General features: G+C 37.6%; 1 protein-coding gene across 1 annotated transcript in view; it reads left to right on the top strand.

Annotated features, from left to right (window-relative positions):
* SPRED1 (sprouty related EVH1 domain containing 1) overlaps window positions 1-24,142 on the top strand; it is a 54,206-nt gene that overhangs the window by 13,812 nt on the left and 16,252 nt on the right. Inside the window, exon 2 of the mRNA XM_042814237.1 lies at window positions 20,014-20,188. Coding sequence (XP_042670171.1) covers window positions 20,014-20,188 — 175 coding nt within the window. The remainder of the gene's footprint in view (window positions 1-20,013; window positions 20,189-24,142) is intronic.

Genomic DNA, 24,142 nt, shown 5'->3' with positions numbered 1-24,142 from the left:
TTTTTTGTATATGAGATAAACTGTATTTAATAGAAGTTGATTCAATGCAAGGAATTTGTAGCTGTTGATTTGGGCTGCAGCAGTGTGAACTGTGAATGAAGGATAGTATCGGTTTGCGATAGCTGCCAAGTGTTCTAAATTACATTTTTCCCCTCATTGCTGCTAAGGACTTTTGAACTCCTTGTGGGCAGTTCCTCAGAAGTAAATAACCCCACTGCTATTCTCGCTGCACACAGCACTTTTTCAGCTGTACAGCCTTGAGTGAAAGTCTCACTTTTGTGGGATTAAAGAAAGGAAGATACCTCATGGGAAAAAGTGGAGTGGAGCAGCAGGGGGAGAAGAGGAAGGGGCGGGGAGTGAGAGAAAAAAACGAAATGTGCTGTAGGAGCTACCTGTGTGTACAGCCGGTTGGTGTGGCAGGAGGGGGGCTGGCAGTGGAGGGACCGGGTCCCCTCACGCTGCTCTCAGTGGCATTGGCAGTGACCAGCGCTGCTGTGCAGAAGGTTGTCCTTCCTGATGTTAAAATGGAGGGTGAAGGAGGCAGAAAGGCAATGCCAAAAAGATGAAAAAAACCTGACAAGTAAGAAGAGAAATCTAAGGCCTGGCTTTAGGAGTGCATTTAAAAGTCAATGAGGCAAACTACTGGCATCAGGTTTCTAAAATTATTTCAGATGCCTGTCTTGCTCTTTGAAAGCTCTTCTTGTAGCAGATTTTTGAGTTTTTTTTCATTGAAGTTTAGTACAGGGAACATTAGAGTTCTTTATTAAGCCTGCTTCTCATACTGAGTTATTGCCCTGTCAGCCAGTGCGTTAGGTTCTGGAAAAATACATAGTAAACCCCAGTGCCTAATTGATGTGCTGCTTGGAAGCTATAGATAGTTTGTCTAGGAACTGCTTCCAGTCCTACCAGCGGTATCCATGGCACTGGGATAGCATTTCTAGGCAGTTTTTATAGGCTTTATTCGTTAGCTTTCTTTCTGCTTTAAAAGAATGCCCATACGCTATTTCTGAGAGTCTAAAGAAAATGCAAAGAGAAGTTTAAATGTCTCTGTGGGCTATGCAGCTGCCATTCTGTATATGACGAGTGACAGGCTTCACCAGAACTCCTGCTTCTGAAGGCAGGAGACCATGATTCTAAAGCACACTGTAGTGATGTTATTTATATCCTGCCAAAAGCAATTATCCTGCAAGGCTTATAAATATGTGTTAGCTTTTGTGCATGCGATAAACTCTGTAGACTTCTGCAGAGATCTGTAGGTCTACTCAGACTGATATATTTAAATTTTTGCAGGACTGAAGCCCAAATACTTGCATAAAAAGATGTTTCTAGTTCAGGCATATGCAGATTATTCACCAGTGAGGCAGAAATGTTTCCTTGGGACTGGTCTGTTGCGATTAGTTTTATTATACCAAGGTAAGGAGGTCTTGCATTTAATAGCATCTGATAAGAGTTGTTTGAAAAAAAAAAAAAAAACTTCTGGTTCGCATGCATTATTTCCAACAATTTCTTTTAAGATTTCAAGAACCCTTCACTGTTCGTGAATCCTATTTTTATTTTCTGTGAATCTTGTGCTTCCTTGTGAAAATTTATTACTCCTTAAAGCATCTTCAGTTAGCTACTTTAAGCCCTAAAAGCAGCCTCGTTCTGAGCTGTGTCTTTTCGTCACTGTGTGACAGAAAATGAGCTCCACTGTTGGAGGAAAGGCCTGTGCTTTGGATCTTGGCTACCAAATAGAGCAGCTTTTCTGTTCACCTCACAGCTGCTGCTAATGTTTCATTCTGCAATGGGCAAGTAACCATCCTCGTATGAGACAAAAATATAACTCCATTAGTCAGCTGGCGTGGGCTGCTGAAGCAGAAATGCAGGCTGTATTTTCTCCTGGTGGAGAAAAATCCATCACATCCTATTAAAGTTGCCATTAGCCGACTATGGGGGAATGTACATTTCCTGAATCCATGATTGCCTGTTCTCCTTACTTTGATGGCTGTCTACTTTAAAACTTGTAATTTAGTCATAACTATTATAAGATCATGTTACATCTCTGGGGTTAAATCTATTTGACATATAATCTGTCTGAGAAAAGCCCTTAAGAAATAATGGTGCTTGACACTAACTGAACCTTAAATTATTGTGGCGTGAATTGGAGGAACTTGTTTCTGAGGGGGTTCTGTGAGCTTTCTGAAATCAGTGTCACCCTGTTGGACTTCGCATTTCTAGCATTTTAATTCTAACTTTTAAAGTACTTTATTATTTTAATTCTTTGCTGTTAAACATCAATTTCAAAGTTTCTTTCAAACTGTTTTTTGTTGTTGTTGTTGTTGATGGTGGCTTGTTGTTGTTTTTTTAATGGCTGTCTTCTGTACGTTCAAAAAAAGGCTAGTAGCATCTTTGACATCCTCTTGCCAGTGGGCAGTACAGGGCAATAAGTAAGGAAGAGCTACCACCCCAAAGCTTTTTCACACTAACATTTGCACCCTTAAGGTTTTTGTATGTTCAATCTTCATAATCTGAAATTATGACAAAGTGCAGAACTAAGAAAATAAAGCTGCCTTTATTTCATTCTTGCTTACCAACAACAAGAAAATTATTTTTCATCGTTATTCTGGCAGTAGCAATTTTTAGTTCTGCCTATCACAGTGATTCAACAAATGGTCTGCTGTGGTTAGTTTTCCTCTTGCTTTAGGGCTGGATTTTGCTGAAATCTCTCAGCCACCTGATTCTTTGTTCTTTTTTTATGAACTGCAAACAGAGAGAAATGTTCAAATTTCTTAATTTCCTGAACGATAAGTATTTAACCGTAGCATACAGAGTGAATGGTACTAATATAACTGTCACAGATCTCTGATTGCAGTTTGCAGGTATATTAGCACATGTAAATTAAAGGCAGAATAGCATTCAATCTTGCCATATTAAAGTTGACTACCATTTGCCATTGTACCATTTCAAGTTTCAGTTATTGTAGCTAGCAGTGTTACAATATAGGCAGGTCCTGGTTATATATCAAGCCTGTTGGCAGCTGTCTTGTCTTGGTATTTTGCCTCTTCAGGGCAGGTAATGGGCAGTGCCTTGAGCTGCTTTTGGTTTGCTCACTTCTGCCAGTGATTAAGTTGCTTCTTGTTCTCAGTAAGCAAACTGAGTGATAGTGAAGGACTTCAGAATGTGGTAATGAACAGTAAAGTCAAAATCACGTTTTTGTGTTATACCATTAAAATTAAATATGTACTTAATGACTCTCATAGCTTAATTCAACTCTTTAAAATGTAAAACTTACACAGTTTCAGCTGGTGGGGCTATTTTCTCTCAAATCAGCTTCCGGCATGTTCATGTAAGTAATGTTTGCTAAAACTTAATATGGAAACAAAGACAATGTTCTGTACTAATTTACACAAAATTTTGATTGCTGAGCTAAAAAGTGCTGTAAACTTCAATGACTATTTTGTAAAAATTGAAAATCAAGTCTCCATAACAATCTGTTTTAACTTCTAAGTCAAGGAAATAAGAAGATCCTATTCCAGAGTGTTTGATCCTGTAACTCTAATTTTATGTAAAAGCTAAACACAGCTATGCATCCAAAGGTTGTGCCCTCATGAGATGCTTTCCTGTTCTCATTGAGCACGGGTAATGGGATTTCTCCTGTGTTCTGCATCTGAGGGTTGTTTTCCTATTGGATTTTTGCACTTTGGAGTTCAATAAAACTTGAATGTTTTCCCCTTGCAAAGGGAAAATCCACCATGCCTGTTTCTGGTTAGCCTGCCTCTGCCTGTCAGCATTCAGGCAGCTGTGGAGGATTCTTTTCAGCTTTCAACCTTTATCTTCGGCTTTACTCTCTTGTGAGCAGGATCATCTTCTGCATGTGTTGCTCATTAAACAGGCACCGGTTTTCATTTAATACAATAATTTTCCTTACGTCAAAGCCTTCCTGTGTGCTGAGTTATGCATCCTAGCCTTCAGCTTTTCTCTGACTGCTCTGAGTTGCATGTGGGCAGCCAGCTTGCTTTGTGTACAACTGAGGGAGAAATGTAAACATTGGTGTGAATGTGCATGTGGATATGGTAAGTGCCTTCCTATCTCAGGGAATTTCTGCAATCAAGGTTTTTCTTTAGTGAATTGATGGAATTTAGTAATTGGTCTGTTTGGATGCAGAAATGTGCATGTACATGGTTGTCTGTAGGCTCTCTTTTGTGGATCCTTTGAGTTGGGCTGCTGGAGAGCTTGTTTTGCCTCGTACAAATTGAAAGAGATTGCCATATGGTCTGGTATAGTTCATGTACACAACTGTGATCCAGTAGAGGAAAGACAAACTCCCTGCCCCCCTTCTGCTGTTTCAGAGAGGAACAGACAGGAGGAAGTAGGAGTGAGAACAGATTTCTGGATAGATTGGTAGGCAGCGGGGTGAATTCTTAGCACTTCCCACCAGAAGTTTATTCTAATAGCATCAGTGCTTAACTGTGTAACTGCTGTTCGGGAGGCTGGAGCGCAAGGATCAAGAACCAATGCAGGCTTGTGGGGCTAATTCCAAATCTGAATGGTAAAGGTATTTACTTCATATTCTGGAATAAGGCCACGGCACTCTCAGTGTCTTGTCATGTGAAGTTGACTAGTTTTGTGAAGTTGATCATGGCCTGTTTTTTTATCTTATGTTCAACCAACTGTGAGCACTAGTGCATAGATCAGAAAAACACTGTGGCGATGGGCTGTCTGAATGAGATTTTTCAGACACACACCTGGTGGTGGAAGTGTGTGTACAGCGCATCCATAGTGAATTACGTCAAATGCTAAAGGAAGGGAAGTGCTAAGAGATTTTTTTTTTTCCTGGTTTCCGGGTCTGTTAAAGCCAAAGGGTAAAGTTTGTCTAGCTTTTCAATAATGTATAGGAGGAACAGATGGAATTTTATGTTAAACTCTGCTACTCTATCGGTGACCAGTTTCAGACTGAGGAATTAAATTTTTTTTCAAAAAAAAAAAGCACTAAAAAAAAAAAAAAAAGGGACTTAGAATTACTAAGTTCATATATGGAACAGAAAACAACTCTTATGAATTTCCTCTGGCTTAAAGTTGAGTTTATATGTAAGCACCAAAAAAGAAAGAAGAAAATTATTTAGGTAAGTCTTAAAATAATTCTTCATACCTGCATTTCTAATGATGAAACTTTGATCTTTGTCATTTTGGGCTGCCTCTGAGAGGCAGTTATGTGTGTTCACCACCACTGCCTTTGCCTTAGAACAGAGGAGCATGGCTGCAGGTGATGTGGTGCACTGATCTGTCAAAGCAATCTTTCTGGGTTGTTGAATTTTCTGCTTAGGTTGCACAACCAGCTTGCTTCACCATTGCATAACGGCCTGAGCTAGCACAAAGGAAGCAGCTGAGTTGTGCCCCGAGACTGAGGGAAGAAAAAGGGGCAGATTCATTGAGGCTGGAGTTAGGTGAGCAGGTTTAGTTGCCTTCCCATTATCCCACAAAATCAAGTAAGTTTTGCTGCAAACCTGCAGGTGCTGAATCACTGGTAGAACTCCTCATACATGACTGTTCAAACAACTCATGTAAGTAAAATCTTACAATTAGTTAAGAGCACTCAAAATGAGGGTTTTGTGTGTCATTTACACACTCTGCATAGTATACTGTACCCTGTCCATATAACTATTCATTGAAGCATCACCCTTTAATTTGTCTCGTGGAGGTACATAGTCTGTCTGTGTCAGAATGCTTGCCTGAGTATAATCTGGAGGCTGCTTTTTTTCTGAGTGCCTGTGTACTGGAACCCAGTGTTTAAGCTAGAAATTCATGGGGTTTGTATTTTTCTGCATTCTCAACAAATACTGAATAACCTTTTGTAAATAATGATCCTTATTAAAGGATGAATAGCTGCAAAACTCGAAGGATTTTCATGTATTTTTTTCTTCTTTTGAAGAGAAGAGATTTGTATTTCCTCTCCCTTATGTGCCTGGCATAATAATGCAGGGGCACAAACTAAAGCAGTAACAAGTAGCTGTGGTTCATGATGCCAGTAGCACTGCTGTTAAAAAAAAACGTGTTGTACAGTAGATTAACTTAAAATGTAAAGAATCTTCATTTCGAATTATTAATTAGTGCTTCAGGCATTTTATTTTGTTTTATTTTTTAAAATGAAAAATGTCTTCTAGCAAAAAAAAAAAAAGGGCTCAGTTGTCAGATCAGTTTTTCCAACTAGTTCTTAAGGGCTATTTTTTTTTTTTTTAAACTTCCTTTGAGTGATATTTCCTCTAATATTGGTGATCTTAAAAAGCATCTTTGAGCTGGTGAATCGCTTAAAACAAATCATATTTGTTTGTTATTGAACTTTCTTCTTGGTACGGATTATTGCTGTAGCTCCTTTCCAAAAAAAGGAAGAAAAAAAAACAACCCAGATTTGAGTATTCTTAATACTTGCTAAGTCTTACTGCAGCTTGAATTCAGACTTTGGAATGTGTACAATAAAGCTCCAACCTTTACTATTACTTCACTTTAAAATTCTGAGAATGAAAGCTTTAATCTGCTGCAAGGCAGTGCTTAATTTCTCTTTCCTCTTTCTTGAAGATATTTTGTTTTAGGTGGATTTATGATAATAAAATTAACAGCTATATGTATGTTGATGTGCTTAACAATTGAGTCTTATATTGTGATGCATTTATTTATTGTTTTTCTTGAAAATTGTGGTTTCTCTGCCTCTCAATTTTCACCATGTTGTGGGACAAACTTCTCACAGTGTTCAGAATGTCCATTTTCTACATACCCCTTGATATTCTGTCTGTACATAAAGGAAACTCAGTCTGTTTGTTAGTATGTAAACTGGGCCAAAACAGTGTAAACAATGAGGGCCAAAACTTGTGGTGGTAAGAATTTGTATAAAGAGAAAATGTGTATTTCTAGGAGGAGGAAAAACTGCTCATAGTCACGTTACGCATTTGTTGCTCATTATTCCACATGTGAAGCCAGAACAAGGAAACTTTAAGAGTTAAATTATGTTGACACTGCAGAAGGAGATCAAATGTGCCAAAATTTGTGACTTGAATCTTAAACATTCACATTTCAGGTTGTGGCTTAATCTCAAAATACGTCTATAATGCAGAGAAACAGATGAGCTGTGGCTGGACTGTGACTGCTCCATCTTCTCCTGATCCATATGGGTTTGTGGGAGCTAGCTTGGCACCAGTCACCAGAGGTGAAGCAAGCAGGCTCTGCTGCACGTGATCCCACTGCTTGCAACTTGTACAGCTTGTATGTTCTGACTTCAGAATCACTTCAAGACACTGTGAGAGCACCTTGAGACCTAAAATCAGTCTTCTGCTGCTGAAGGTTGGCTTGCTGTTCTGGTCTGAAGCGATCCTTCTGAAATTCTCTTGGTTCACTTTAGCATCCTGGTGTTTGTCACTGCCTGGCTGCAGATTTCTTGGAGAAAGTGCATGGTGAGCCCAGCTGACCAGGAGGGAGGGGAGAGGAGTGGTGCTGCAGTGGTGCCAAATGGTGCTTCATCTGCTCGTGGTAATAGCAACACTAGCACAGGCAGGAAAAGGGCTTCAATCTGCTGGTAGAAGGAAGTGCAGAACTACTGGTAGGTTTTTTTTTCCATCAGCAGTGTTCACTGAAAGACTGTCTGAAATGAGGCTGTAGAAAGTGGCTATGGGAAACATAGCAATCTGGCAGCTGTCATTTTCATCTGTCTGTTTACTGGCTATATTAATGCATCATGGTCCTTAGGGATTTCCCACCTGTGTTATTTATAATGATTAACATGATACAGTCCTGGATTGCAATTGGACAGCTTGTAGTTGCTGGAAAGGATTTAATTCATATACAATTACGAATTTAAAACTTCAGTGTTTTACCTTTTTCACTTCTTCTGGAATCAGTTTATATTGGAAGCAAATTAAACCAATTTTTACTGGTTAAGATCTTGCTACAGATTTTATACGCGTGTTTTTATCAGTATACTATAGAAGGCCATTATTTCAGAAGTACTTGCTTAACAAGAGTATGCATTGTGATTGTGCACTGAGGAAGGGCATCCAGGTTTTCTTCCTGTCTCTCCATGTTTAGAAAAATAGGATTCTGTTTGTTACTTTGTTTGTTGTTAAATTTACTTGGTAGGGAAGAACTTACGCAAGCAGCATTTCCTCCCCCAGCCCTGTTCACTTCATGTAGCTGACTTTTGAAACATCTATTACTTCATTTTTGTTACTTGAGTTCTGGCATTTTTAGCTCCCCTTTCTTCCCCTTAAATAACTCTTAGGCAATCTTTTCTTTTTTGTGCTTCCTAAAGAAACAGCTGTGTCAGCTGTTTTTCTTTTAAACATCAACTTTTCGTGTGGAATAGTCAATACTGGTTTGTTTTCTTGTTTTTTTTTTTTTTTTCTCTTGTTTTGTTTTTTACAGTCTTTTGTGATAATGCCTCAATTAGATGGTTGCACCAAGTACCAGTCGCACAACGCTTCCCAGTCAGTGTACAGATGAGAAAAACAAGTAGTAGCTGCTTTACTCATGGGTGGTTAAAATGTTGAGTTAATGGAGCTGAAAGCCTTAAAAACTAACCAGTATTTCTTTCTTGATTTTTCTGTCAAGTCAGTAAGATTAAAAAATAACTATAAACAAGTCTTCAGGAACACTTAGAAGAATGGATGAAAATTAGAGCTGAGTTCTGTTGAAGACTTATTGTATGATTAGGGAATATTCTTTTATCTCTTCAGACACAGTTACTTTTTTGATGTTTGTGCAACTGGATTCAAGAAACAGGCTCCTCAGAAAGTTATATATCTGGCATGAAAAGCTCAGGTGAGGTGAATTCATTCCTGGTCTTGGATAGTGAAGAAAGTTTAGAAAATTGTCAGATTAATTTCTGTGATGCACCCGGTCCTTCAGGCTTAAATTGCTAGATAGGGAACACTTAAGCTAAAAAAGTCAGAAATGATCTGTTAGCATCACTGAAGACATTATTTGTAATGTGCTGTTGGTGTTTTGACCTCGTTTTTTCAGGATGCTTAATAAAATGCTGATTGCTTTTCTTTAGCTAGCAAAGCAGTTAATAACTACTGTATTACCAGATTTATAGACAGTCTCATTGCAGATAAAAGTATTCATTCAGTTGTTATTTTATAATGAGGGAAAATTATTTGTAAACCATAATGTTTTCCTGCTACACTCCGTGGTTGGGATATGAGTAAAGAGGGTGCTAGAAGAGCAGAAGTCCATACCAAAATATGGGTATGAATTAAATCAGTGGTGGGCCAAACTTAGATTTCTGTTTCTTGAGGTTGAGCTTTGTCTTCTTTGTGTTTGTCTGTTCTTACAGGGTTTTTTTGTCTTCATATTTACTGAAAACATTTTCTGTCTCTCTAAGCGGGAGTCTTGGATTTTCTGTTTGTATTTCATTAGATATGCAGTGAGGATTCACTGATAGCAGTCTTGTTAAATACTAAACTTCACCTATTTGTGGAATGGGAATGTATATCTCGCTACATTGACTTCAGAAAATTTTTCAGTTTTATACTAAATATTTTACAGATCGTTTTACTGTACTGCGTTTTGTGTAACAAAAATGGCACGTAGTTGTACTTGAAACATTTTGGAGGGGATTGCAGCCTGTATTGTCCAGTAAGAGTGTGTAACACAGGTGTCAAAGGTACTCAAAAAATACAATTTTCCTTATCTGACATTTTTGTCTCTTAAATCTACTGGAACAGGAGGACTTTTTCAGTGGGTTCTCTTGGGTTCTGCTGCCTAAAACAGTTTTATGTTGTGTTGCAGTTGTCTCCTTGATAGTCTGGTCAGATCGTATGTTTTGTGCAGTTGCCTTGCACCTAAGGTGAAGTGTCCCACCCCAGGCCTATATCTTCCAATGGCATTAGTGGTTTTGAAATGTCGAAAGAGGAACTATCAAGATATTGTCACTGCTCTAAATCATCTCATGATCTCAGAGATGTAACAGAGATGCAATTTTTTTTTTTTTTTTTTTTTTAAGACTTTGCTGTTGCCAGAACAAGGAAAATCCTAGCTCATTGACCCCTTTCCAGGTGCAGAATAGACTTAAAGAGATTCAGTGATTATAACAGAATTCTCATTACTAGCAATGATTTTGGAAGTGTAAATATGTTCTTATTTGGATCTGATATATTTTCAGGGGCAATTGTTTACAAGCTTTTAAGCTTCTGGAACAGAAACAAATAATACAACTTAAATAGTCTTCATTTTGAAGTGAGAGGCCCTTCAGGGTTACTGTGCTACATGTTGTGTTCTTTCATGAACCAAGTATTCACTACATACTGCTTTTCGTTAAAAAATGTGAAAGCTGTTAATTTAGCAGCAGTTGGAAAAGGGAATGCAGTTAACAAGAATTAGATTTTTTTTTTGTTTGTTTGTTTTGATGCTCTGTTAACGTTCCGATGGTCTCTGACCTTAGGACTTCTGAATCATTTCTGTACTTGAGACTGTTGGCTAGGATTCTAATTATTACTGAGATTATCAAACAGATCATGCAGTTACGTATTGGATTATCAAACTGATCATACAGTTAAATATTCACTCTCAATGTTCATTCTGAAGTATTGCAGATATAAAGGCCACGTAGTTAAAACATTATATATAATCTTGTTAATCTCATTTCCTCTCCTTTGATGGATTACTGTAGCAGAATTCTTTGCATTTGTCTGTATTTCCTCTCTCCCAAAGATACGAGGTTTGTAAATAGTACAAAAAGACTGATTCAGACCACAGAGTGTGGTGCTGCATAGCAAGGGAGTGGTAGCTTCCTTTCAGTCACCAAACAAAACCTCTTAAAATAGAACTGTAAGTTCACAAGTTACCACACTTAAAGCTGGTTCAGATTTTTGTATTTACTCTTGATTTTCATGCTATTTGTTATACATTTTGTAGTTCTGCTTATAGTCTTTGCTAGTGTGGACATTGTGATTTGTCCACTTACTAAGCTTCTTTGAAACTTACTTTTGGAAGTTGTATTTTTCCTTTGTCATCTTATGTTTAAAAAAGAGAAGCAGTTTAGCATTAGGGATTTTTGGCATGGTAATTTGTGTTCCAGGACCATTTTCCTTAGACCAGGTTAAAGTCCTTGAAAAGGCCATCTGAGTGCAGATGTTGAGACATGCTTGTGATTTAACAATATCAAGTACAATTTTCCTTCATGTGGTTCAAGAATACTTAGTAATGTCAAAGCTCAACAAGACAGTAGAAGGAAGAATTTTATTTTTTATGTGTTGTGATGCTTTATTTCGTTTTAGATCCTGGCCCTTTTCTGTTGAGTGGAAATGCATGTCAGGAATGATGTAGGCCTTTTACAAACTTGTTTTAATGTCACAAGATTTAAATTTAAATTTTGTGGTTGCCTTCCTAATATGAAGTGTTGCTCAAGGTGAGTCAACTGAGTGGGACTAATGCTTTTTCTTCCCTATACGTTTTGTCAAAAGACAAACATAGCAGCTCATCAACTGGACTTTATAGGTAGGTCACTCCAAAAGTAATGCCTCCTATTTATTTCTGTGGAAATGACAGCAGATACAAAGAACGCAGTTAAGCTATTTGACAGAGCAAATTCTCAGCTATAAAACACTATTTTTCAACATAGTCACCACCAATAGCTTTGCATTTTCACCAGCAGTGAACAAGAGCCTGAATGCAATGCCTGTTTTTTTTATTAAGAAAAAAAAAAAAAGTGGTGGTGCAGATTTCTATTTTTTTAATTTTATTTATTTATTTAGTTGCAGTGTCACCATTGCTGAATTAGTTTGTTGCAGATAGTCACTGTCCCAAACAGTGCATAATCCAGGATAAACTGAAATAATTTCTGATAAATTAACATAAAATACAATATTTTCTAGTGTGTTTGTAAAAGTATGGCAGGGTCTATTTGGTACTTTTGCAGAACAGTATCATTGTTAAGTGGCAAATAATAGCTTTTCAGATATTTGTGAAACATTATTGTTAAATGCAAGAAACATACATGTATAGGTGCTTATTTGAAAATAACATATGCAGTACAGACTGTTCCACCTTTTTAGGGTAGCTGAAGCTGTTAATAAGAAATCTTCATGTGGTCTTATTTTAGTGTACTAGTTACCTTCATCTTATTTTACTGGTCACGAACAGGATTACAAAGTGACTTGTTGATTAGTGCATTCATGTCTTGATAACTGTGACTCTAGGGTCCTGTTTCCTCCATCTTGATTGCTAGATGACTAATAGTAATCTTTATTTAAACAAACAGAACAGCAACAAAAACACCACTTTACCTGGATGGATGTTGTCTGGTAGCAGCTAATGAAAGTATTAAGCTGTCTTAGTTTCTGTGGAATCCATCTCAGGCTACAAACTTGTCCTAAGTTTGTTGAAGTGCTGAAGCTTCTTCCAACATTTCTTTAGAAAGTCATGTGCTTTTACAAGGATGAGAAGAAACGGAAAAAATAAGTCTCGTTTTGTTTGTCTTTTTTTTTTTATGGGATTTTCATCTCAATCTACATGTTTCTATGGAAAGCAAGTTGCAATTAATACATGGCCTTGATACCAGCAGCTTGATTGATATGTGATAAAAAATAGGTAGCAATTATCGATAGTAAAGCAATTGGCAGTTCTGTGCTATACATACAGTAAGGAGATTCCTTAGGATCTTCAGAAATTCCTTTGTTAAGGAGGTGGAAGAAATTAAGAAGATGTGTAGAGAGAGGAGAAGCAGGACGGGGATGAAGAGGGTAAATATTTCTGGCTGTCAGCTTGTAAAAAGAAGGTGAATTTAGGCTTTTCTGGAAGAAGCCAGTTGAGCTTGAGGAAGCAAGTTACTAAATTGGGTGGAATTTGGACCAAGAATCACTGGTATCAACATTCCTCTGTTGAGCAGACAGCTGTGGAAGTCCCACTCATTTCTGGCTCCTCCAAGGGGAACTACTAACTATATCAGTCTGCTGCTTCTCTTAGTTCTGCTCCTTGTGTCAAAAACATGTTCACCCCATTTTTGAATGTTACATTGGTGCCTTTTAACTTTGGGGAAGTATTCCTTACTTGCTTGTATATTTGATATCAGATGTAATCTTCTAAGTAATCTGCCTTGATCACATGGTGTTACAAAAGCCATAGCATTACTAAAACTTAATTCTGCAGAAGGCATTTTCTTTGAAAGAAATAGAACCCAAGTATATGATCTCCTTTGGTATATTTATGTTACTTCATATAACTGATCTTCATGAATAATATGTAATTACAGGAACTGCCTACATTATTCACAGAAATGTTGAATTTCTACTTGGTAGTTTTTGTAGTTTTCAACTTGCTAAACAGCTTCTTAGTTAATGTGCACTCAGGTTTTATTAAAGTTCCTGCACCAGTAGCCATTTTTCTTTGCAGCTTCACTTATGTTACAAATCTTCAGTTTTCTATATTCAGATAGGAATGTGATGTTAGAACACTAGTTTTAATTTTTTTTCTCATGTTATTTTTAAAAGAAGACATAACAACAACAATGCACTGTTTTGACAGTTTCCCCTTTTGACACTTCTTTTTTGTATCTTGTTTTCAAATTTGAGTTGTATATATGTTGTCAAACACTTTGTTTTTCAAGTTATGGGATCTCTCTTGCTAAATAATCATTGTGCAGTTTGGGTTTTTATTGTGTTTTGGTTTTTTTTTTTTTGTTTTGTTTTGTTTTTGTGAGACTCTATCAGATACCAGTTATTCCCTTCTTAGGTGATAGTTTCCAGTGTAGCTTTTTATTTCTGCCATGTTGAGTTCAGGCAAGTTTGCTCAGTAGTTTTTGTTTCTGTAGGAACTATTTTGCTCAAGCAGGAACATCCAATTCATTTTATTTAAATGGAAAATTCAAAGTATTATGGTATCCAGCTTTTCATTTTTCAGTCAGTGTGAGTACTAGCCTCCTAAATGTACCAGCATTGGTCTAGTAATTCCTCTTGAAAATCCATGTCTTTTCTTGCTAACAAAAATGCATTTCTTAGTTATTGCAGCTATGCCTGGTTGCTGTAACTTCCGTCCTTTTAACATACCTTTTAACTCTCAATTTAAACGAGAAAAATCAATAAAGTATTGCCTTCTGTCAGCATGACAGCTTGATGCATATTCTGATTTGCTGTTAGAATTGTGAGAGGAGAAAGGTAACACTTGCATCAGGCAGTCTCTTATATAGTGACTGCAAAAAAAAAAAAACAAAAAACAAACAAACAAAAAAAAAAACATGCACAACAGTTTCTTTTACATACAAAATGATAGGATATGCTGACATTTATTTTATTGATGTAAATTGTCTTGTTTAGTACTATATTTGCATCTCCTGTTGTAGACAAGTCATTAGTGTCTCATGCTGGCGGCAGTCATTCTCTTAAACTTTCAGCAAGAAAGGGCTTTATATCATGAGCAGGTTACTGGTGTGTTCAAGTGATACTGGTCAAATTACTTATTTTTTTCTAAATTGAGTCAATACTCAACAAATGTTATCTGCAAGTCAAATAGACTTTAGCTCAGTGGTTTGGTATTACCTTTTGGTATCCTGGGCATGCACGTACTCATAAACACTTCTGAAGCTGGGAATTGTAAAATTATCTGCTAAGCTGTGTGGATAATGAGAGCCATAAAAAGCCAAGTGTGGTTCACGTATGCTCTTTGGGTGAGGCTACAAACACACAGGTGTATTGCACCAGAAGTTGGAAGGGTTAAAGTACGTGTGTAAAGCGTTAGTCAAAGGTATGGAGCCTTGATCCATGACAAGCTTGCACTGAGATCAGCCTGGAGCTGTTACTTGTTCACCAGTGATGACAGTGTATTTTCTTAGCAAAATGTGTCAAGTTTTCAGAATTCAAAATACCTTTTTTTAAACCTTGTCAGAAGTCTTTAGTAGTTGTGTGCAGTGACAACTCTTACTTCAAACTAATGTGAATTCTCATAAATTAAAGCAAATTAGTTAAAATTTTGAATGTATTTTTGAAATGGTTGCGCTTTGAAATACTGCATTAAATAAAAGAACCATGGAATGGTTGAGAATAGAAGAGACCTCTGGGTCCATCTGATCCAACCCTTGCTCTAACAGCTTTCAGGGGACTCCAAGGAAGATGCTCGACAGCCTCTGGGCAGCCTGTGTCAGTGTTCAGTCAACTGCAGTTATTTATGTTTCTTTTTGTTTTATTGTTGCATGATGTTTTGATATGGGATACTGATAAAACCAGGACATTTGTTTATGTAGTCCTTCACTAGCCTCCTTCCAGCAGTTGCATGCCTCTCTTGCACTGGAGAGCCCCTCTGGGCCTAGCACTCCAGGTGAGGCCTCTCCAGGGCAGAGGGGCAAGGTTGCATCCTGTGGCCTGCTGGCAGCACTGCTCCAGAGCACCACTGCCCTTCTTGGCAACAAGGGCACATTGTTGGCTCATGCGGTGTCCAGCTGGATACCAGGTCCTTCTCTACAAAGCTGCTTTCCAGTTCTGAAAGAAACCAGAAAACAAATTTCTTAAGCTAGGAGGATCAATTTCTTATGTAGCTCAGTTTTCTAACTTACAGAACCAGTGTGTTTTTTTTTTTTTAATAGAAACTGTAGTTGTTTTATAGTACTGCACTTTGGTTGTCTGTGCAAACATCACTATTATTTTTCAGTCCTACAGTAACTGCAATATAAAAGATGTGTAATGTTTAGTATGAATCAACGGTATGCAAGTCTTTTCCTCAAAGTTAAAATAAATGGAATGCAACAAGATAACTTTTTTTGTTGTTGCTGTTCGTTATTTGCTTCTTCTGCATGTCTTCTTCTCTTTCTCTGGGGAAAGTATTTTGTCTGAAAATCCTTAGCCTTCAGTTTCTTGGATCCTTAATGGAAGAAAGGATCATTGTAATAATAATACTTTGGTATCTTTCATTGGCTTGATATTGCAAATAAGAAATACCCAAAACTAAGAAAATCACTTTTAAGGGAAGGGTGCTGACAGAAGAAAAAAATCTACCCCCTCTGTCCTGAAGGACAGAGTTGCTAGGCTGAAGATCTCTGTTTGTCAGGGCCCAGGGAGTGCTTCCCAGGCTGGAACGACAGTTTGTTCATTCAGGTCAGAAGTTACTTTGGGCCCAAGTATACAGTATAGATTTTGGAGAGGGAGGATTGCCTTTAATACCTGAGGTCAGATTTTAATGCTTAATGTTCTTATAGTGAACGTGAGTGAAGGCTGTGGATCACCACAGTGGAACCAAACAGTAATTCAGAATTATGAGAATAGAACTTATCTAACAGTAGTGTGCCTTAGGTAAGGAGGTAGCAGTATGGTATTCTTAAGTGATTACAAGAAATTATAAATTGTGATGAGATGTGGTGGGGGAGTGGAATTTACCTACAGTATAGTTTTCCCCAAATAACTAAGTACCACCAGAGAGTACAGCATCTCTGTTCTTGGGAAGCAGGAAGCTCTTATGAGCAAAATGCTGTTTTGCCTTTCCCATAAACCTTTCTCTGACTCAAATTTCTAGTGGCTACAACCAAAATCAAGGGGTCTTAGGAAACCTTGCATGTAATACAGTAGGTTTGGACCTGCTGTTGCAATGCTTCCCCTCCTACTGCATTTCACGCTTCTGGTGGCCATCTGAAAAGTTGAGCAGTGCTCAACTAATTTCTGGTTTTGGTTGGTTTTCTTCTGACAAGCTGCTCTATCAGCAATGTCTGAACATGCAAGAGCAGGTAAACATAACAGGCTGTAGGTTTTAAAAATACTTAAGGGATGGTGCTGAAAAACACTGGAGCCTTGTTCGCCCTCTTTCCTGCAGCTAAACCATCATAGCCTTTTAACAATTAGTGCTAGGTGTTCCCAGTTGTCCCACATAGAGGGACATAGGAGAGCTGGCTGGTTTCAATACCACCAGTGCTGTGATAGGCAGCTCTGTTTTGCAGAGATTTCTGGAAATTGAAATCCCTGTGAGTTCTGCTGCTGTTTGCCAGCTTGTATTGTTACTAAAGATGATAATGGATAACAATTGTCAAGTTCTTTTTCTTAATAGTAAATAAAGCAATTTCTTGGTTTTGGCATTGTTATGCAAGTGCAGTAATGAATTTATCTAGTTAACTTATATGGTAGTTGTCTGGAAAAAATGTTTCTTCTCAAGTTAAAAAGTTATTCAGTCAATATTACAGGTTTACCTGCTGGGCACCTTTACTTTGGCTCTTGCACTAATGGAGTGGATTTGACAGTAGTTTCTAAAATGTATGAAAGGGTAAATATTGCCTATTAAAATAGTCAGAAGGATAGGAAATACAGAAAGAAAACACAAGATTGTTAACTAGACTGCATTAGGCTTCTCATTATGGGAAGGGGAAGGAAAAAAAAGAAATCCAACACTCCCAGAAGACTTCTGGGAAATGGAAGGAGCTAAGCTTTTGAAGTATCATGTGCTACTTCTACCTTTTCCTTCTCTTTCAATTTTCAAATGGGTGTGGAGTGTAAAAAGTTTCATTTTTTTTCTCATTTACTCTAAGTGAAGTTCTTTGGCTACCTCTGAATGATGTTTATCTGAACTATTACTGAATAGTTTAGTAGTTCTACTGGTATATAAAAGAGAGTTCTAATATCCAGATTGTCAATGAAGTTTACAGAATGAATGACTTCTAAGCTAGATTTGTAGTTGGCTTGAAGAGAGAATAGTGAAAATACAGTGTAGGTTTAACTAGTGCGTCCTGTTTGCTGTGATTCCACAGCAATGTCCAGGCACCCTCTGTTCTTCAGAAGAGGCTCATGTGAGACAAATAAGAGACAAATGATTATTTATACCTTAAGTGCACGGTTGCAATCTGAAATTATCACTGAGTTAAGTATAGGTACAGAGATCAATGAATGATTTAGATATCAGTAATACTATTAAGCATCAAGGGATAACCATTTTTATTTTCAGACATTAGAATAGATAGATGCATGCAATGAAGGGTTGGGATTTTTTTATCTGCTGTGTGAGGGAAGTAACTTAAAGATACTGGTACAGAAATGGTGAGAAATGTTGAGTGAAGTGTTGCTTTAAGTACGAGTTTAAGAGGAGGAGGTTTTAGTTTTTTGTTTTTTGAGGGGTGAAGAAAGTCTCTATAAACAACTTAACTTGCTTGTAAGCTAAAATTGGACAGTCTTCTTTTTTCCCCCATTCTGCAGACCTTTATATATTTAGGCTTTAGATGCTTGCAGCAAAATTCTTTATATAAATACACATACACGTGTATGTGAATCATGTGTATGAATCATGTAAGTCTTTGAACGTAATGTGTTAATTACACACACAAAAAAGAGCCTATTTTTCATTATTTTGGGACATTTCAGGAAATCAGACTTTTTAAAATACAAGTTTGGTTGTCATGGTTTTATGATTTTTGGCTGTTGGTATTCCATATACTGCATGGAGTGCACTGGGAGTTAAAGAGTTAATGCTCCAGTTCCGGGCACCTGTCTGGAAGAGAAGAAGAACGGCAGCATTCGCTAGAAGGCTGCTTGCTGTTCTGTTATCATTCCTGCTCAGGGGGACACACAAAAGGCCTCGGTAGGTCACCTGATGTCCCTCTTTTCAATCATCAGGCTCTCGCTGCTGCTCGTCCCAACTGCACGCCGTTAATATAAGGCCTTCAGCTTTTTTGGACGCGCTCTCTCATTTTATTTGATGATTAGCTCCAGTTCTAATTATACTGCACTATATTGTATTATAGTGTGTTATGGTGCATTCTGATACCATATTTAGTAAATCAGTTTGTTTCTCCTCAGATCGTTGGCGTGTTTAATTATCTTGGGGTTGCCTGTTTCCCCTTTCTGGAGGCATGGATCTGTGGATCCCTCTGCCCTGTAGTCGCGGAACCGGGCCGAACCAGCCCGTAAAACACTGACATTGGTAATGGTTGTACCGCAAGTATTTCTGTACAGAAAAAATAGCTTTGTCCCCTTTTAATATTTCCTGTTCAGTCCTTATTGGCGTAAATACTTAAACTGTAGATCAGAAATACATTGCAAAAGATACCTTGGGGCTTGTTTTTCTTGAAGAGCTGGGATACTCATTCATGCAATAAACCATATTTAGAATGTAGGGTGGAATCATATTTCTTCCTTGACAAAAAATGCAGTTTTACAACACACGTAGCATCAAATTCATGCTCAAAACTAAGATGTGTGATTTAATTAAAAATAAGTAAAATGTAAGAGAGAAGGTTACAGACTGTTTTTTTTCTGAGACTCTGGAAAAGAAATCTGGATGGAAAGAAGCAGTAGCTGTTTATTTTATGAAAATACTGAATGATGAAAATTGTCATTAGGTTGTAAAATCCAAGTAAGTTTCCATACGCTGCAAGTATAGGCGAGAACCAGCTAATGGATACTAGAAATATTAGATTTTAAGTAGCCATAACCAATTTTACTGTCAAACCCCATGTGTTCTGACTTACCCCCTCCAAAGGAGGGCTTCTGTACATGGGAAGGAGGGAGCAGCATTTCTGGCCGGAAGCCTGTTCTTGTTTAGATTTCAGTGGCAGAAGGCCTGACCTCTTTCTGCTTTCTTGTTCTCTTTTCTGCGTGATTTCATGGTGAATGACTCGCTTCATGATTAGTCTAAAATAAATCAGGAGTTGATTCATACTCTTATCCTGCCCCCGGCCCTCTAGCTAGATCACTGACTGCGAAGTTTCTAGAAGAATGTAAATGTTGACTAAGGAATTATGTTGTCTGATTGTTTCTTTACAAGGAATCACACGTGAGCTCCAAGCAGAAGTGCAAACTCGTGAAGTAGCCCTGGTGAGAACATGAAACTAGATGGGAATGTTTGAGAGATTTTTTAGGATGGTTTCTTCTGAGTAGCAGTTATGGAAGTGCTCAGCCTCCAGAATGTGAATTTCTTGGCTGTGGGTTTTTTGAGGTGTTGTTTCTTTTATTATTATTTTTATTTTCTGTTGGTTTTCTTGTTTGTTTAATTTGGGGGTTTTTTTTTGCTTGTTTATTTTGTCACGTTTTCTTAACTAGCTGTTTTGCATTTATGGAAAACTAATTTCTTCTTTTGCATCTCTTCCAGTAATAGTTATGCACGAGTGAGAGCTGTGGTGATGACCCGAGATGACTCAAGTGGTGGATGGTTACCACTTGGAGGGGGTGGACTAAGCTGTGTCACAGTCTTCAAAGTCATTCCCCAGGAAGAGAATAGCTGTGCTGATTTTCTTATCCATGGAGAACGACTCAGGGATAAAACGGTAACGATTTACATCTGTTTAGTGACATAGAGCCTAAGAATAGATGCTTGCATATTGTTGCTTGTAGACTGGAAAGTAAATTTATAATCTCAATCTAATACTGTAACTGAATGCAGTTCATATGACTGTAGACTTACAGATCCAACTGCTTACTTTAAGTAACAAGATACATTTCTAGAATTAAACATGTATCTTTAAGAAACCTTAGAACATAATTTTTCATTGCAGATTTTCATCTGCTTGGGAAAACAATTGGGTATTTTTTTTTTTTTTCTGGTGGAGGGTCAAAGTAAAATCTGTTTGTTAACCTGTTCATACATGCTATGTGTATTAGCACTGTTGTCAACACAATTTGTTGAGAACATAAAGTCAGGAAGAATTGCTCAGTAGTGATTTGTTTTTTGTTTTTTGTTTTTTTTGAGGAATTTGACTATGGCAAGTAAAAGGTTCCCTTTTGATTTAATAAAAAAACAAAACAAAACAAAACAAAAAAAAAACAACAACAAAAAAAACTTTTCTGACTGGGAAGAAATCACAAAGTTAGAGGATCCTATAATCCATCTGGTTTGATGGAACACATAGGCAGTATTTATTTATGAGCTGCAGTAAATTAAATAACTGTATTAAATAGCATCATGAAAGTCAGTCTCAGAGAAGGAAGACCAGCGTAGAGTATCAGCTGTTGCTGCATGCAGATTTAGGGAAGACAAAATTAACTGGATAAGGCTTGTTTGTATACTTGTGTGACAAACAGTTTTCCAAAGGGGGAAAACACAAACTGTCTATCTTATTGCCTTCTATCCAAGACTTACTCTTTTCTGCCAATTTACAATTCCTTAAACTTAAGCTGTGTAGGCTTAAAAGGTAGGATTGCTTCTTACGCTGTACTGCTGATTCTTCTTAAGCATACCAGTTTCTCCCTTGAGGCAGGTCTGCTGAGTTTTCTGCCTTGACTGTGACTGCTGTAGGAAGAGAGCATATAAATAGAAATTCTGCTGACTCAGTTGTTTCAGCGAGGCGTAGTGCTATTAGCAGAGTACCCTGTGTTCCCGCAGAGCTATGTGCACCTGCAGTTCCTTCCTCACTTTGCAGTAGTTCCCTTTAGAACTTTTTTTAGATGTATTGAAGCTAGTTTTGAGCAGCTTAATTGCATTTAGAAGTACTTGACAATTTTCTCTTAATTCTTAATGCTTTCAGTGTTCACTGCTTGCCTTCAGAATCGAAGGGAAATAAAATGCTCAGAACTGAAGGCTGATTTGATGTTTCTCCCACATGCATACAAAAATGTTGCAGCCATCAGTGTCCCTGTTTGTGTTCTCTCTCCCAGTTCCCCTGGGCAAGCCTTGTTTCATTTCTACTTCTGGTAGAAGGCTTAAATGTCTCTGCACCTCTTCCTGTCCAAAAGCCAGTCTGTGTTACTATGAATGTGTTTCTAGACTTCTTTGGTCATGAAAATGCACCTCCTCCCCCACACTCCCCCAGGGTTGTTGGCTGCTGGTCTGTCAAGGCACAGTTTGATCTTACTGTAGTTTTAGGAGATTGCTGTTGGAAGTCAGCCACTCAAAAATACAGGATAAATAAGAAATGCAGTAAGAATACCTATCCACTTTGCACTGAATGAAGTTCAAGGACCTAACACATACAGACTTAGACTGTGGGGAGAAGTACTGTAGACCCAGCGATGATGATTTGGTAACAGAGTAAAGAGATGCATGTATTTCCTCAGGCTCCTAATAGTACAAAAGCTAATGTGTAATGAATTAACAATGAACTTGCATGGTATGCAGCAAGACCCATGTTAGCGTAAAAGAAGCAAGGTCCTACACCAAAATACATAAAGATATCATGAGGGCATGGCACTTTTTCAAGGGGGCTGTAATAGAAATAGAAATTTTGTTGGATGAGTATCAGATCACTGATTCTAACATCATTCTGGGCTTATCTTTCTATGTAGGTGACTGTTTTATGTTTGTTCTTAGGGATATTCCTGAGGATTCGCTTTTCTAGCACAACTTTAAACTTTTTTTTAATGAAGCCAAACAATTAATTTTCTAGTCTGTGTGTCTTTGGCTGTGCATTATTATATCTTGGAATATAGGGAGGAAAAAAAAAGACACCATGAAATGTAATTCTGTTTGATAAATATTTTTTTAAAAATACAACCATTCCTTAAAATTCCTCTTTTCAAGGAAAGAAAAACCTTATCCTTACGGATGATCTTTCTTTTTTTTCTCCTCTGCTGTCATGTTACACACTTAAAATCTAGATTTGTAAAAGTATATATTTTTTTTATTTCCTCTGAGTGGCAACTTTTTCTTCTGTGAATTTCTCCACCTTCCAGAAAAGATATGAACATTCATATTTAAAAAAAAAAAAAAAAAAAAAAAAAAAAAAGCTGTATGATGGAAATTTGAGCACTTTTCTGGGAGATGGGGAAACGCAAGCTCTGAAATAAATCAAGTTAGAGAGCAAATATGGTTCATATCTGTGGGTTTTGCCTTAGATACGTGGTAATTGTAACACAAGTATAACAGTTCAGGCCTATGTGCTATCTGCTGTTTACGTGGATCTGATTGTAAAACAACTGGAAATTCATACTATGATACTCCAGCTGCCTCTTCAGTGACTGTACTCAAAATGAATGAAAAAGCTTTCTTCTTTCTTCTTGTTAATTGACCTAGTTGCATCATCTTCGTGTGTTGCATCTGACACTACTGACAACTGCAATTCCATTCTAAAATGCCAAATCTCTCCATGTCTGTTATAGCATACATGGGCTCACAATCAAGGCTGTAGGTCTTAATCTTTCAGCTCTATAAATCAAGTGTTTTGGGACTGAACATCAGAGTATTGGGATTCCTTGTTGCTGTGGTCCTGAGGTTTTTCCTCATCATTTCTTTATATCCTTGAGAGTTAGGTTACTGTCAGTACTGTTAGGAACCAACTTCAGTCAGCATGTAGAAGATAACAAAATTTGTGTGGTACATAGCTGTTTAAAACATTTCATAGGGTTGACAAAAAGCATTCTTGTCAACTGAGAAAGAAATCAAAGTGGTGGCACCATTGAAGTAATTTAGGAAAGGGAATGCTCCCTGCTGGTTTACCCAGGGTGTTTAGATGTGTGTTGGAATGCAAAGTCTTCACAAAATACCCTTGATATAATTACACATTTCCTCCTTTATTGTACCCACCTCCCTAGATCTGGCTCCAGCCAGTCTGCTGGGAGCGATTGCTCTCCCTTCTAACCTGGTCACTCCACTACTCTGTTTTACTGTGTTTACAGTAGCTCCCTTCTATCTTAGTAACAGCAGTGTTAAACATACGTTATGCTCAAGCTTACAGGTTTTTAGACTTTGGGAAATCTTGCGTTCTGGAATGAAAGTTCTAATAGACCTCCATGATCTATCTTATGTTCTTCTCCAGTCCTTTACTAGGTGAGTTTTTTCTGAAGAATGTGCCTCATACATTTTGGATCATCAGTCAGGATGAAACAGTTTAACATTTTTCTTCTGAACAGCAGATAACTGTGTAAACAGAGATAACTAATAATCTGTGTTAACTCCTTCTGGAGCAGGTGTTCATTGAGATACTGGAGAGAAATCAGCCTTGTGGTTTTTTCTGTTGAGATTTTGGATGAAACTGCGTGCAATAGAGTGTGGGAGTAGCTGGTGTTTAATATGCCAGAGAAACCCTAGCAGTCATCCCAGGCCTAGTAAATGAGATGACATGAGAAGTCTTCATTTGAACTGTTTTTCTTCTTCAGAGGAAGCAAGATAAAAATAATCAAAAGGAAGAAGAGATGATCATTGAATACGCTGTAGACCCACAGAGTGATTTTTTGTTGCCTCATTGCATATTAGGGAGTTTTTAGGCAGGAAAAAAAAAAAAAAGTAAAAAACCATTTTGGATGGAATTCAGAGCAGAGCAAAAAGGTTTTAGTGTAGAAAGGGTTTG

Source organism: Centrocercus urophasianus, unplaced genomic scaffold (genome assembly GCF_019232065.1).
Source record: "Centrocercus urophasianus isolate 14NV4802_14NV808 unplaced genomic scaffold, USGS_Curo_1.0 seq_14, whole genome shotgun sequence".
Taxonomy (NCBI): Eukaryota; Metazoa; Chordata; class Aves; order Galliformes; family Phasianidae; genus Centrocercus; species Centrocercus urophasianus.
The sequence above is the reverse complement of the archived record's forward strand: the minus strand, read 5'-3'. Positions and strand labels throughout refer to the sequence as shown.